Source organism: Hippocampus bargibanti, linkage group LG03 (genome assembly GCF_051943395.1).
Source record: "Hippocampus bargibanti isolate YZ-2025 linkage group LG03, ASM5194339v1, whole genome shotgun sequence".
NCBI classification, from domain to species: Eukaryota; Metazoa; Chordata; class Actinopteri; order Syngnathiformes; family Syngnathidae; genus Hippocampus; species Hippocampus bargibanti.
This window is the reverse complement of record NC_142736.1, coordinates 23,589,590-23,605,345: the sequence shown is the minus strand read 5'-3', so window position 1 is coordinate 23,605,345 and position 15,756 is coordinate 23,589,590. Positions and strand designations below refer to the sequence as shown.

The window sequence follows — 15,756 nt, the reverse complement described above, 5'->3', positions numbered from 1 at the left end:
CTTGTTCCCTCTACGCTGCCTCCCGCTACATTGAGTCTTGGAGCCAGAGCTCCTTAGCAATAAATAAGCTCCAAATATAGACGAGGGGGGGAAGCAAATATGATGAGCCTGCCTGACATTTGTCTTGAAAATAAAGCTCGCCGCACGTCAAGTTTGAGCTTAATTTCTGGGAATGGGCGGAAGTCGCCTCGGATCATGCACGGGAGGCTAATTGAAAAGATCAGTTGGAGCACTTTGTGGCAGCCACGTCACTTTGTGACACGGCTCCCGCGCTGCGAAATCGCATCGTCACGACAAATAGTAGCATGATAAAAAAGCACCCTTTCTGTCTGCATTTGGATATCGCTCAAACCCAATTGGACGCTACTCGTTTACCCTCCGAGGGGAGATTTTGCTTTTAAGGTGGCCCGGGGGTGCGCGCGGTCACACAAACGAAGGCGCGCCTAGATTCTTAACATATTAAAAGTGACATGTCGTGTTTTTTCTTCACCCCCTCTCACGCCCCTCCCCTCTCTGCCCTGTTTGTATTTGACAACAAATGCACACATGCAGCCATGTTTGTGTGGTTCCCGATAGGATAAAAGGGTTGGGGGGGCGGTTATCTCCTTTTGCCCGCTTCGTGTAATAATCTTCCATCATGCGTGGATGTGATTGATGCTAAATCCACTATCATCCCTCGTGCTTATTGCTAATTCCAGTATTAGACAAGAATTAACAGACTTGTTAGAACGCGTTAACGGCGCCTTCACCGATGTCATCATTTCACATCAATCATTCGAATGAAAAACACTTCGGATCAATAAAAGCTGTCATCTAAGTCTTAATCAGGGCTCAATTCCCCCAAGTGCCCGCTGGCGATGATTACGCGGCCTTGCAGTCTATTGCGGCAAAGCATATGGTGTCGTTTTTGGACGTCCCCCCGCCATTTACACCCAGCAGTTATTAGGCACAAAAGACGAGCAAGGCCCGGCGCGACCTCTGGACAACCCGTGGGTCCGTGGAAGACCCCCCTCACGGCAGACATCACGCGCCAAGCCATATTGGTCCGTGCGTAAAAGACCGAATCATTATGAATTGTCTTTTTTTTGCGCACACACTACAGCACATACACGTGCATATGGAGGATGTAATGTAATAAAATTATTTCACACACCTTCATCACAGATGTCATACACCTCTTGTCCAGCAGCAACAGAGAAAACGTTCATGTTTAACCTTTTTTATTGTTGTTTGACATTCAACGAACAAGGGCCCGATTTCAGGAAAGCGTACTTCCGGCTTCGCCACGTGTGTATGTTGTGCGCGTGACTTGGAAATGATGCACTCATTTGCATGAAGACATTCTTCCTTTGCACTCATGTTTCATGCAAGCGAAGCCCCCAGACGGCGTTAACGCTAATGCGGGCGGCTGTGCAATTATTTAATAGCAACTCAAGCAGAAAGAAAATAGCCCACCCCCATTTTATTCGTCTTGTTCTATAATAATTTTCATTACAAAAATAATACTAAAAACAGCATGAAATAGCTTTCAGATAAATGGCAATATACCCCCCTTGTCAATCATGCAAACACTCCGTTCTTTTCTAAATCTATGCACCATAACAACCGAGGCCGTCATGTCAGGGTGGGGTAACTTCCGCCATGCAAACAATCACAATTAAAACAGCAAATAAAGAAGAAAAAAATACTTACTGTTTTGCATCATTGAAGCTACGCCAGATTCCCACGTGGCTTGATTGTGGTACTCTGGGTGTCACATGGAAGATCATAAAAATAGATTACCTTCACATAAAAAACAATACACTTTTTAATACGCACTTTTTTAATAATCTCCTTCCTTGTTATTTTAATTGTATCTGGTTATTATTTTGTGCAATTTAGCTGCCTCGTTTGTGTTGAATGTATTTTAAACTTGCCTGGAAACAGAGTTGACTGTCCACTGTATTACAATTTATTCAATCATCTGCCGTTTTCCCTACTTAATGCCTCCCTATAGGACAGAGCAAAACAAGACATTAGCACTGCCAAAGCTATACTGATGTACGATAAGCCCCCCCCCCTAATTTCATCCAACGTGTCAAACTCTTTTTCACCCGGCCACACCTTCACTTGGGGAAGCACAACGTTTTTTTTAGGATTAAAGGCATTTTTTCACCGACTCGTCGTTTTGAACGAAGGAGTGAAAGTCTGATGAAGACATTCAAATGTATATCTGTCGATCAAATCGATTTTTTACTTTTTTTTTTGGGTAAGACAACATTTGGTTGTGAAACGTTTTCGCCTCTAAATAATAAGTATTATTTCCAGGCTGTGATGGGCCCAAAGGCCCTGAGTTTGTTACCCCATGGCAGTGATTTTCAAGCACCTTGCCGCGGCACACTCGTGTGTCGTGAGAATCGTCAGGTGTGCCGTGATAAATTATGAAATGTCACTTTTTAAAAAATAAAAATGTGTAAAACATTTATCAATCATTTCCTGCAAATATATGTCATTGTTCGGTGTCCGTGCTGTAAAGACTGGGGGGTAATTCAATATTCGTCCGTGTGGGAACACGTAGCTTGATTGCCTTGTTCCACCGAGAGACTTAATGATGCACGAGAGCGGTTGTGATGACAGTCATGGAGAAGTTTTTAAAATCTCCGAATTGGGCTCTGTACAAGATTCTGCCCCTTGTATGAGTGATGGGAAAAAGAAATCAAAGACGGTGAGCTCAAGTAAAAAAAAACACAAAGGTAAACGAGAAAGCGCCAAAGGCTAGTTGCCTAGTAGTTTCACGCTGATTGAGTATCAATATTTTTGATCAATTATATTGTAATTAATTATACTGTTCGTGGTGTCATTTCATAAAATGTTTGGTTTGTGGTGTGCTGCACAATTTTCCAATGTAAAAAAAACGTACCTTGGCTCAAAAAAGGTTGAAAAACACTGCCCTATGGATTTCTATTCTTTTAAACTTCATTTCACCCTCAAAGTGTGCAGTGACAGTGCTAGAACATAAAGCGGGCAGTCTACTGGGTGGAGGGGGGGGGGATCCAGTCATCAACAATGCAGACCCTCAGAGGCTCCCTCAAACCCGGGGCGACAGCTCGGCCTCGGCCGCTACAAACACGCACAGCTTCCCAACCAAACACACCAACAAGTTCACATAATACAAAGAGCCGGAGGCACGCATCCAACCCCCTTCGGGACCATTCACACACACACATTCTCTCACACATGCGACCGTGACCCCGGTGTAACCACAGTGTGAATGCTGTTTTTGTTTGGGTGAGTTTTTTTTTTTTTTTTTTTTTTTTCAAATAGGAGAAACATAATTATTTCTCGTGGTTCAATATTTGGTGGCGCTTGTTTGGTGGCGGTTGTAAAGCGCGTCTTGGAACACAACAGCGCAGTAGGGCGCTCAATTGGGGAAAGACAAATGCATTAGAAGAAGCATTTCATTTGTGGGGGCAGATAAGGGGAAAAAAGTGAGGAGGGGGGTATGAGGGAGAAGTTTGTTTCTTTTTTTTCCTCATGCAAAGTGGTGTTGTGGTCACGAATAAAACGGCGGCTGCACTTGCTCAGCCATGAATCACATTCAAAATTCCATCACACACGAGCACGTTGATCACAACGCGAAATCCGATCAAATGCCGTCATAACTCATCTAAAATGTTTATTAAAAATAAAAACACATCAATAAATTGTATTAGGGCAACATAAGGAGTCTTGAAGCTTGCATCGTCCATGTGGTTAATCATTTATTTAAGGTCGAAAGCTCAAACGTTGTTGTTCCCCGGGGTGAACAATAGCATCTAATCTGCATTTCTTATGCCGTGATAATATGGGATGTTTTAATTCAATATGATTATGTTCTCACACACGCACGCGCCAGCACACACACACACACACACACACACACACACACACACACACGCACACGCACACACACACACACACACACACACATACACACACGGATGGAAAGTGCATGGACGCGCGCCTGACTAGGTTTTTTTTTGCAAGTAGCTGTAAAATGTGAAACATACTTATTTCACATGCAGGTGCCTCCTGTAGAAATGATCCTGGGGCAGCAGGCTTTTTAGAAGAATAATTATTTTTGTAGTTTATAATCATGTTATATTTATAATTGCAAATTGCAGTAACTATGAATAGTTTTATTCGGGAAAAAAATGACGAATAAAGGAAAGAGGAGCATTTTTTTAGTTTGACTGCATTGATTTAACTACTTTTTAAAGAAAGGTGCACACCGCCACGATTGCTCTGTCACGTTGAAAGTCTTCGGAGCAAATGTTTATAAAAATCTTCAACGAATCGCTTCTAATTTGATTGCAATTAAAATTTTCAAATAAAACAATATTTTCAATGACGCTAAGTTTTGCTAAGGAGGCCTCTAATGCCCATTTTTATTTATTTATTTATTTTCCTCAGCAAGTAAACTCTTGGCTGAGTGGTCGGCATGAATCCATTTGACGCCTTTTCTAGACGGGTCATTGCGTCCAATTCTCCAGTATGATCACTGGCTTTTTTATTCCATTCGAAATACGTCAAAATGGAGCAGGTGCAATTGGTAAACAAAAAAATAAATATAGTACATGAAAGGCGATTGGCAGCGCTGGAAACCCTAGCAAAGTCAATCTATAAATTAAATGACTATTCCAAATTACTCCAAGAAAAATGAACATGCTTTTAGGAGTGAGGAAGAGAAAAGGTCATTGAAAAAATAAACTCACCTTTTTGGGGCATCCTGTCGCTGTCAAATCCAAACTCTGCAGCCTGTTTGTCCACGGCTCACACAGAGAAAGGGAAAAAGAAATAAGGTGGGAAAAATACCCACGATGATGACCGGTCTTCTCTCGTTGAAGTGAAAGTCGATTGGGTGGTGAAAAATAGTTTCCAAAAGGTTGCTGGAGAGGAGAAGGAGACGGAGGGGATATCCCTGCGAAGCAGACACAGATTGACAGTGAACTCAGATGTCACAACGCAGCGAGTTTGGCGTGGATGTGCGCTGCCGTGGGAGAGAGCGAATGAGAGGGTGAGCAAAAGAGAGTTGGGAAGCGAGGGGGAGAGACAGAGAGAGAGGGAGAGATACAGAGAGAGAGAGAGAGAGAGAGAGTGAGAGAGAGATGGGGGGGTTGTGAAGGAAGGAGGAGGTGCGCGCTCGGAGAAAGAATGAACACACCTATGCTGATTGGAGAAGGGAGAACAAGTGTATTAATGTATGTGCTCCTTCCTCTTGCTCCGCCGCTCTTCACTGGGCCATTAGCGCGACCCGACCTCTGTCATCATTACCCCCAACCCCTCACCCCCACACACACATAAACACCACACCACCCCACGACTACCCCCACCCCTGCGCCACAGTCAAAAGCGGGAAACTGGGCCGAGTCACTGTGAGAGAGGAGGAAAAAAGGGGAGGGAGGTGGTCTGTCCCCCCTCATCCCCGCCCCTTCCACTTGCTTCACCCCCTCACCCCTTCAAACCCCTCTAATCAGACCCATGCATGCAAGTGGTACGATGCGTTCACTTGCTGGATATTAAAAAAAATCAAGTGGGACAGTGTTGAAGAAGAGCCACTTGGCTGCACGCCGTGTGCGTATAGGGGGCATCTCGACCAGGGAAGTGCACGAGAGAGAATTGCACAAGTCTACAATCCAAACATAAAATAAAATAAGATTTTAAAAAAATCAAGGCATCACTATATACATCATCCTGTCCAGGAAGTAAGGGCAATGGTAAATCATGTCATAAAGGCCACGAGGAAGCTGGTGGTGGAATGGAAGGACGTTGCGATCAACTTTGAACAATGCAGAATAAATTAGTAGATTACAAACATCAAAGCAAGATGATTAATATTATTTGTCCGGCAATTGGAACATTTACATATAGTATAACCACAAAAAAAGGCCTACTAAATTAATGTGTTATTATTCCCATATACCATTATATCATAAATTTTCTGAATATTACACAGACCACAACATTCCTCACACTCGTGACAATATGGACCAAGTGAATATATCAGTAACTTTCTCAATAAACATTTGTATGTCCGTGAAACTATTTAGATTGAGAATTGTGCCATCGATTTTTTTTGACCATACATTCTACCAAATTGTGACTATGGAATAGAATGAAATGTCATTTAGCATGCGTCTTAAAGTAAACACAATAAGCAAAAGTGAGAAATCCAAGAAATACGTCAATTAAAAAATCTATCCAGTCTATCTATTTCCCAATTGTCATCTGTTGATGATTACAATTTGGTTTGATTTCATTTTATGATCTTTCCTCATTACAATTTACGACTATCAATTTTGATAGTTGTTTGACTGTTGAATAATAGCTTGAATATTACACTTTTAATGATAATTCAATAGCATGTCACATTTTAAGTCAACAATTTAGTATACAATTTCTTGACGTGTTTGTCAGGACAATTTCATGTTTACTAATAAATAAATAAATAAATAAATAAACATGTAAATAAATACATACATAATACATACATAATACATACGTACGTATACGTACATACGTACATTTACGTACATTTACGTACATATACGTACATACGTACAGACAGACAGACAGACATACATGAATACATACATACATACATACATACATACATACATACATACATACATACATACATGAATAAATAAATAAATAAATAAATAAATAAATAAATAAATAAATAAATAAATAAATACAGAAATAAATACAGAAATACAGAAATAAATAAATACAGAAATACAGAAATATAAATAAATAAATAAATACTTGACTCAATGTATGAACAAATAAATAAAAAATAAATAAATATACATAAATAAAAAACGATAAATAAGAACACGAACAAATACATAATACATAGATAAATAAATGAATAAATGAATAAATAAATAAATAAATAAATAAATAAATAAATAAATAAATAAATAATGGTGCTTCCAAAGTTCAAATGTGTCTTGGGAACGTGCTTAATATATATTAGGGTAATAAAGACCCCCTTTCACACGAAATGGAAATAACGGTTGGTGAGAAAGAATGGCTGCTGAATTGTACACCTAAGTGGGTCCCCTGCTGTCGTACAGGGTGGGGTATCAGTTTGAAAACTTTAGGACCCTTAATTCCCGTCAATTTATTTTTAATGTGTTGTCGAACTTTTATTCATTCTTTGCTTTAACTGTAAGATCCAAACTCGAAAACTAAAATTTTCGTTTTTACTATTGGAGCAACGTGCATTATAAGTCACGTCTTGCACATATTGCATTTGAAAAAAAATCCCTCTGCAAAAGAAGGCAGACAATACATATATCCACCACGTGCTTTTGTTGACTCTTTTGGGTGTCACCCCCACCACCTCGGCATCCAAGGCCCCCATACACGCACCCAGACACCTCATCCCCCCTTGCTGTCAACAAGAGGACCCGTGCGTAAAGAGCGCAGCCTTTAGGCAAGCTCGGCTGCTTTTTATGGACACATTTGAGCGGCAAAGGCCGACGTCATTCCGGCGGCCTGACGTGGAGCAAATAGCACGCGTAAATAAAACTGGAGCAAATGAGTGTGTAGCCATGGCCACACGCTCCCTGATAATAAAACGGCGCTTGGTGAATGGCAGCCTTATTAGGGCACACCTCATCGCACCCTAAAAGCAACCCCTCTGAGCCCAAAATGGCGGAGGGGATACCCTAAGAGGAAGAGTTGCATGCAGCAAAGAGGGGGTGCGTGCGCAAAAGGGTTTGCTTGCAAGAGGGGGAAGGGAGAAATGTTCCTTTTTAGGAAAAGGGGGTGGGGTGCCATGATAAAATGAAGTCATGGAGGCCTACACTTGACTTTTTTGACGTGTGAAAAAGTGGGAGAAGTCAGAGCTCATAAATAAAACACTTTGGAAGTGAAAAAGGGTTCCCTAACAACCATCACATTCCAAACTGCCTTCAATGAGGAGACAAACGACCCTGCCAGAGAGAGAGAGAGAGAGAGAGAGAGAGAGAGAGAGAGAGAGAGAGAGAGAGAGAGAGAGAGAGAGAGAGAGAGAGAGAGAGAGAGAGAGAGAGAGAGAGAGAGAGAGAGAGAGAGAGAGAGAGAGAGAGAGAGAGAGAGAGAGAGAGAGAGAGAGAGAGAGAGAGTTTTTGCCTGAATGGGGGCCCACAGTGGGCCGGCGAGATAATGAGCTGAGAGGAGCGGCTCCAAACTGTCACTGTGAGGGTCCCGCAGTGAGGAACAACACTTTGACCAATTCCCCTTCATCAAACAAGCCGTAAACTAAACGAGCACATTCATGGTGCTTCTTTCCTATTGCTGCCTTGTTTCTTCTCACTTGGACTGGTGGCTCAAGAGTCGGCCCATGCAAAGAGCCCCCCCCCCGCCCCCGCCCCACCGTCCCACCCCACCCCTATACAAAGACACACTCCATTTGCTGGAAACCTGTGCAAACATGGCTTTCAGTTTACACTGGTTTCATGACATATGCTGTCCCGAATTATAATTTTAGAATTAAAAAAAAGAAAAGAAATCACTTGCTAAAATATTTAAAAACATTTTGCACTGAACATACACTAATAAGCATATGTTATATACACCTCCTTAGCTGTTTAAAAATCACTTCTATTATTAAATAGCCAATGTTTTTTTTTTTGCTGCATGGCCAGTGAAACATTCACCACCATCATAATTACAATAGATCAATCAAGAGCAACATTCAAACAAATCATACAAAATAAAAGCTGTGAAATGATATCAGCACTGTCTTTGAATATAAGATTTGGTTAACACCATCCACGATTGCTTGCCATTTGAGTGCAATTGGAATGATCTCTTGTTGGACCAGATGGTTCAGCGAGGGTTGTGGACCTATGGCTCGCGGGCCTTATGCTGGCCCAATGTGCAATTTTAGAAACAAATTAAATAACAACGAAACCCCACTTGATCCAAATGTAATAATAACATGTCTCACGGTTTCGTCGGACTCCCGATTTTGATGACAATAATACTACAATACTCACTTCATAAAGCAACTATTGACACAATACAGACAGTTCATTTGTAAGGTGAAACAAAAGAAAATGTAACAAAAATATATATATTTTTATACTAATTGAATGTATAAATAAACAATGAAAGCATTTTTGTGTTTTATCCACTTCTAATTTACTCTCTAGTAACGCTCACATTACTTTAACACGCACCGCAGAGTCGCGAGTATGAAAATCTTCCAATTTATGATTTCTGAAACTTATCATGCAATAATCACAATCATCATCATCGTCGTCATCATCATCACCACAATAATAATAATAATAATAATAATAATAATAATAATAATAATAACAAAATGAAGAACAAGAAGAAGAATAAAAAGAAGTGCTCAGGGAGAAATACAAAAAGAAGAAGAAGAAGAAGAAGAAGAAGAAGAAGAAGAAGAAGAAGAAGAAGAAGAAGAAGAAGAAGAAGAAGAAGAAGAAGAAGAAGAAGAAGAAGAAGAAGAAGAAGATGATGATGATGAAGAAGACGAAGAAGAAGAAGTGAACACGTTTCTTTGCTATGTTTGCAAAAATGTATTGTATCTCCTGGATGACATAAAAACCAGAGGTGGTCAATGTTTTGCAAGGCTCTTATAAATGAAACGAATACTACTACTACTACTACTACTACTACTACTACTACTACTACTACTACTACTACTACTACTAACAATAATAATAATAATAATAATAATAATAATAATAATAATAATGCGTGTATAAAACGTACAAATGTGTGATGGCTGTTTATATTGTTTTTTTAATAATAATAATAATAAAATTTTTGTTGTTAGAATAAAAACTGGAAGACCTCAAAATTATTTTTGGAGCACTGCTTTATTTTAACAAAGATATCGTCAGAGAGGTTTAAAATCAGGAGACGTACATGTGCCCCTTCGACAAAAATTAGCTTTTGCTACTATCGTATGATATCTTCTGATGTCAAGACTCATCCCAAAACAATAATAGTATACCCTCGCGGTGCGAGGAGGTGTTCTTGCGGCTCAGTGGTCACAAGGCTGCAGCTGTCAAAAACTCAGCCTTCTATTAACCTTCCTCTCTTATAAAAAAAAAACACACACACACGAACATAATTTGTGTGTCAAGTCGTTTTCCTTGGAAACAATTGCTCATGTTATTGATTTCTCCTGGTTAAGCTGTAAATCCTCCCCACTGGCTAATTCCTTGTCTCCTCTCTAGCTTTCTCTCCTTGCAGAAACCTTGCATGCCAATAGGGCCTCCGCCTGCTTAGCACAGTGTGAGCATAATATTTCCTAGATGTACTGAGGTAAATTGGTAGGGCAGCAAATGGAGAGATGTGAGGGGAACTATAGGGGGGGGGGACTATGGGTTGATGTTGGGAAAGCAATTAGCCCAATTCGGATTAGCAACTAATGTCAAACCTTGAAAAGAAAGGCTAATCTGTTCGCCATTTCCCCCCACGGGCAATGTGCTTTTTGCGCCTCCATCTGGAAACTTTTCAAATAAATGCAAATAAAAGAAACAAAAAAAGGACTTGTGGGGATGTCGTATTAATCAATCTTAACAGTAGTTATGTGAACACATTTCGACAAATTTATAACGTAAAACAAATGATTTAGGTGGACCATAATCGAAATTGAAGAGTGAAACGACAGTTTAGAAAATACTTTTTACACCCAAGAAAAGTGCAAAAGGAGCCAGGAAGAGAAACTGCAAACAAAATATTACCAATATTTCATTTTCAACGTAATATGTTCTAATAGATGTATCATAAAATGTATCGTTATTATGACTATTAATCAGAATCAGAATCAGAAAGCCTTTAATCGTCGAACAATGGCGAAATTTCCAGTCCACATAAGCAATTTGAAAGGGGGTGGCATGGGGGGGAAAGATAAAAAACAAGATATTCTAAGCATAATAAAAAATGTCAGAAGACAGAGGTGTATACTGTATACTGTAACATTAAAAAGTAAAATTGTTTCATAAAAACTGTACATAGTGCAAGTATAAAAGAAAAGGCCTATTGATATATGTTGATTTTTCAAGCAGATAATCAAATTGACACATTTGATTTTGATATTTTGTTTCTACGTACAGTAGTTCTTTCCATGCATTGTCATAGTATGATGCATATATTATTATTAACTGATAAATCCTTAAAAAATCATAACAATCAACTTCGGAAATGGCCATTTAAATTGTGTGTTTCCTATAATGTCCTGTCAGTCACTGCATTGTTATTTGTGAATTCTGTGGAAGATTTCACGTGAACATCTGCTCGTTAACAATGACTAATAATAACATATTTTTTGACATAACATATTTTATGAAGAGTTTCTGCAAGGTACGTTTATTATTATTATTATTATTATTATTATTATTATTATTATTATTATTATTATTATTATTATTATTATATGTCCACAACCAGAAGTTCTCTCCTGGCAAAAGGCAGGCGGGCTAATGCTGTCACAGCACCCAGCCCGCCACGCGTGACAGGAGTAAACGCTGAAGTACCTGACAAAGTCTCTCAGTCCAACACACGAATACTGCATGCAGGCTGGACATGCTTGCAGCCACTAGTCGACGTGACTGACCAATGAGGACCTCCTTCATTGATGTTGACTTTTGAGGTGGCACGTGTGTCTTTTGGGAAACACAAACCGCATGTACTTTTCGCCCCAGGTTGTCTTTTACAGCCGCAAATTGACAAGCGAATGCATACACGGAGCGCAGCCTGTCTAATTCCTGGGTGCATGCAAATACTTACTATCAAAGTGAAAGAGAGAACATTGAAAATTACAACAACCACTTGCATTTGAAGGTAAAATTAAAACTCACCAGATGACAAACAACAGACGTGTAGGCGGACTCGTGTCTGTGTGAATTCCCGTCTTCTTTCTTTTCCCACCTCGCGTTGCTTCCCGCGTAGACCTCCGATGGAATAAACGTTATCAAGTTTAAATCCGTAGCCGAGTGGAAATGTCACTGAGATAGAATGGCAAGGTGGGAGGAGAAAAAAGTGAGCTTCAGAGCAGCAACTTTCTCGTCAGCATCAGGCCAAGCTTTCCTGTGATTGGCTGCGGGGGGACGGCACGTCACAAATCGGCTGGGACGCCGGGCGAAGAAAATGGGGAAGTGCTCCGTGGAGGCAGCGTGGCCCGTGGATGGGACCCTGCACAAATCACTGCTGGAACAAGTTGGTATCCGGTTTCTTACTTTATATATGTTTACATCTCGAAATAACAATGGAGATATCTGGATTTTTTTCAACATTTTAGTCTGAGCATTAATCATCAAACATAATAATAATAATAATAATAATAATAATAATAATAATAATAATAATAATAATAATAATGCGTGTATAAAACGTACAAATGTGTGATGGCTGTTTATATTGTTTTTTTTTCGTACAGCTATGAATCTTTTTTAACATTCATCATTCATCATTATCCTGTAAAACTATTAAACAGACGGACAGACAGACAGACAGACAGACAGACAGACAGATAGATAGATAGATAGATAGATAGATAGATAGATAGATAGATAGATAGATAGATAGATAGATAGATAGATAGATAGATAGATAGATAGATAGATAGATAGATAGATAGATAGATAGATAGATAGATAGATAGATAGATAGATAGATAGAAATACAATTATATGAAAAAGGATGAAAACGATCATTTGTAGAGATCCCCATCCCCTTTCAAATTGCTGATGTGGTCTGCAAATGTCCCCATTGTGGGACGAATAAAGGTTTTCTGATTCTGATAGAGAGACTTGAACAGAATCAGACAGAGATACACTTTGCTCCCTTTAGCGAGATAATTGTCCCTGCGAAAACATTTTTGCGTCAGTATATTATTATTCTATCCATCTAGATTCTAGAATCTAGAATCTAGATGGATAGAATAATAATATACATATATAAAACATATATAAAGTAAGAAACCGGATACCAACTTGTTCCAGCAGAGTGAACGTGTTGACATTCAGTGAACCCAGATTATTTTTAAGTATATTAAATCACCTAGATTCTATGTGATTTACTTAAAAAATAATCTGAGTTCACTGAATGTCAACACGTTCATCGGTTGCACGTGATTAAAATCTGTCATTTCCACCTGTTTAACAAAAATAAAAAATGGCATGTGTTAGTTTCACACATTTGGATTATGTCCAACCGAAATTCAAAATTACGTTTTTTTCATGCAGTGTAGGTCACTGCTCACGGTGTACATTTACAGTATATTGACGCATACACGGTATGCAACAAGTGTGGTGAGTACAGGTGTCAAGTCATCATGTATTTTAGATGAATCAGATGTTTTCTTCTCTCCCCCGGCCCCTTTTTTGCCTTTTTGTCGTGCGTCTCCATAAACCGGCCCTCTAATAGGACCCTGGCTTTTAGCGCGAGACCCTAAAAGCCTGGCGCGCCTCTTTCACAAGCTGACGTGTTTGTGTCAATTTGAACAAGGTGGCGTGTAAATGGACAATCGTGACGACCGTCCGTCTCCCAGGAGGAGGACACCCACAGAGGGCGGCGCGCAGACAGGTACTGGCCGGTCAGGTCTGGTCTGCCTGCTCCATTATTATTATTTGCAGGGACGTCCATTAGGAGCGGCGGTACCGTGCAACGCAGCAGGGTGCTCGACATCCACGCTGGAAACCGCACGGGTCGTACTACACAGTGCCTCCCTCCAGCCCCCCACCCGGTGCTTATCAGGCTGTCAATAAACAGAGAAGGGCTGCAACAGTGGAAGCCAGGTGCTGCCTTTCCCTGCACCCGGCCCCACCCTTGCACGCTCTCCATGATCTGATCAGGCGTGAACGCAAATCTGTCCACTTGCCATTCTCCCTCCGCCGTTACCACGCTGCGCCCCGTCGACCCTTCCTAAAAGCACGATGTACATTCATTGTTTTATGGGAATCGGGCCTTAACGGTTACCATTTTATATGGCACATGTCCGTCACTGTCTCCACGGTGACCACTTAAGGGGGGGTGCTCGAGCAGGGCCTTCGGACGACGTGCTCTGTCGTGGTTGATTGACGCATGGTTCGAAAACAAAATATGTAAATACTGGACGCTGCTGCTCTGCCCCCAAACTCTGGAACTCCCTTCCTCCCAATCTCAAACCCCACCTATTTAAAATCGCATTTTCTGTGTAGCTCTTTCTCTTGTTTCTATTCATAATTGTATTTTATTTATTGTATTCTATTTGTGATTGTATTTTATTTATTATAGTACTTTCCATTACATTCCATTATAGTACTAATCGATTCCAGTTATGGGCTACTTGTCAGCTATAGCAACCATATTGAGTGGGAAAATAATGTTTTTATTCATGCACAGAGCTACATCGCCCCATACAAAGTTTGTCGAGCCATTTTCAAACAAGCTACCTGGAAGCAATGTGAAATAGCCAAATATATACACATTTTTACAATTAGCCTACTTCGTAAGCTGCAGTAATGTTTGTCTTTTTTGTGTGGATACATAACATACTTGCAGTGTTGATGCACCGTCTGTCTACATTTGCTGCGCCCTTTGTGTTTAAAGATTCTTCACGTTATTCCCTGTATCATTATTGAACTACATTATATAGTTTTGTTAGCCCATATAGGGAGTTTGCATTGCGTTTTAACGTTACGTAACCAGACATTTTGCTCAGTCATTGTGAAATCGTCTCTGTTTGATCAAATTTGAATAAGAATGACAATAAAAGGCAAACATAAAATGGCCAAATTTGCTATTTTATGTTTTGGCTTTCTTATGATGCCACCAAATAGGCATAGTGGCGGCAGATTCCTGACTGTAACGGGGAATTGTTCTATAGACCTATTTTGATTTGAACCTGATGCACAATCGATACACACTACATGTAGAATTAAATTTAAAAAATAAGCATCATATGTTTTATTGTTTAGTTTTATTTGCAGTGGCGACTGATACTAGTGCAGCGTGTTCTACCGGAAACAAATTCCTTGTGTGTTCTACATACTTGGCAATAAAGATGATTCTGATTCTGATTCTGATCTGAACCATGCAGCACGCAGGGTTCACAATGTCAAAATCTCACGTGTCTGAATAAAATTGTCAATTCGACCATGAAACTAATTCTTAAGTGAGTTCTGATGGAGAAATGATATTGAAATTGAACAACTTGGATGTCAACACGAGAGAACTTGATCAACTTTAGAGGTTCCTATCAACAATACCAGCAATATCGATGACGGCATATCAACTGGTCATCCATTCACTTGTAGTCAATTTCTGTTCTTAATATGGCGATACATTTTTGAGTCGTTTGCTTGAAAGCCTGTTGCTGCCGCTTGCTTTCCCGAATAACAGGCGTGCTTGTGTGGCGTGAAATACATCCCACGAATATATTTAATTTATTTAAGACAATGTCCCGAGCATGTATACCCTAATTACCTCTCGCACACACACACACACACACACACACACACACACACACACACACACACACACACACACACACACACACACACACACACACACACACACACACACACACACCACGACTATCTCTCTCTCCCCGTGTGTGAAATGTTTTAATAAGCCCCTCCACGCTCTGCAGTGTGCGGTTTGATTTGTTTTCCCTCCCCTCTCCCGCGGCCCTGGATGGAGACATTAGCCGAATTCCCCCGGGGTGATTGGATGCAATTTGTTCGGAGTAGACAGCCACGTCCTGGATGTTAGGAATTC

At 40.2% G+C, this 15,756-nt stretch overlaps 1 protein-coding gene across 11 annotated transcripts in view; it reads right to left on the bottom strand.

Moving 5' to 3' along the window:
* pax6b (paired box 6b) overlaps positions 1–15,756 on the bottom strand; it is a 62,042-nt gene that overhangs the window by 12,187 nt on the left and 34,099 nt on the right. For 6 of the 11 annotated variants that reach the window (XM_088992679.1, XM_088992680.1, XM_088992678.1 and 3 more), the window contains 4 exons: positions 11,856–12,002; positions 4,734–4,939; positions 1,693–1,746; positions 1,154–1,177 (listed from right to left, as the gene is read on the bottom strand). In XM_088992679.1, the coding sequence (XP_088848805.1) occupies positions 1,154–1,177; positions 1,693–1,746; positions 4,734–4,746 (91 nt within the window). In that variant the 5' untranslated portion in view covers positions 4,747–4,939; positions 11,856–12,002. Of the gene's footprint in view, positions 1–1,153; positions 1,178–1,692; positions 1,747–4,733; positions 4,940–5,182; positions 5,267–11,855; positions 12,003–15,756 lie in introns of those variants that run through there. The other 5 variants (XM_088992686.1, XM_088992689.1, XM_088992683.1 and 2 more) reach the window with 3 other exon arrangements.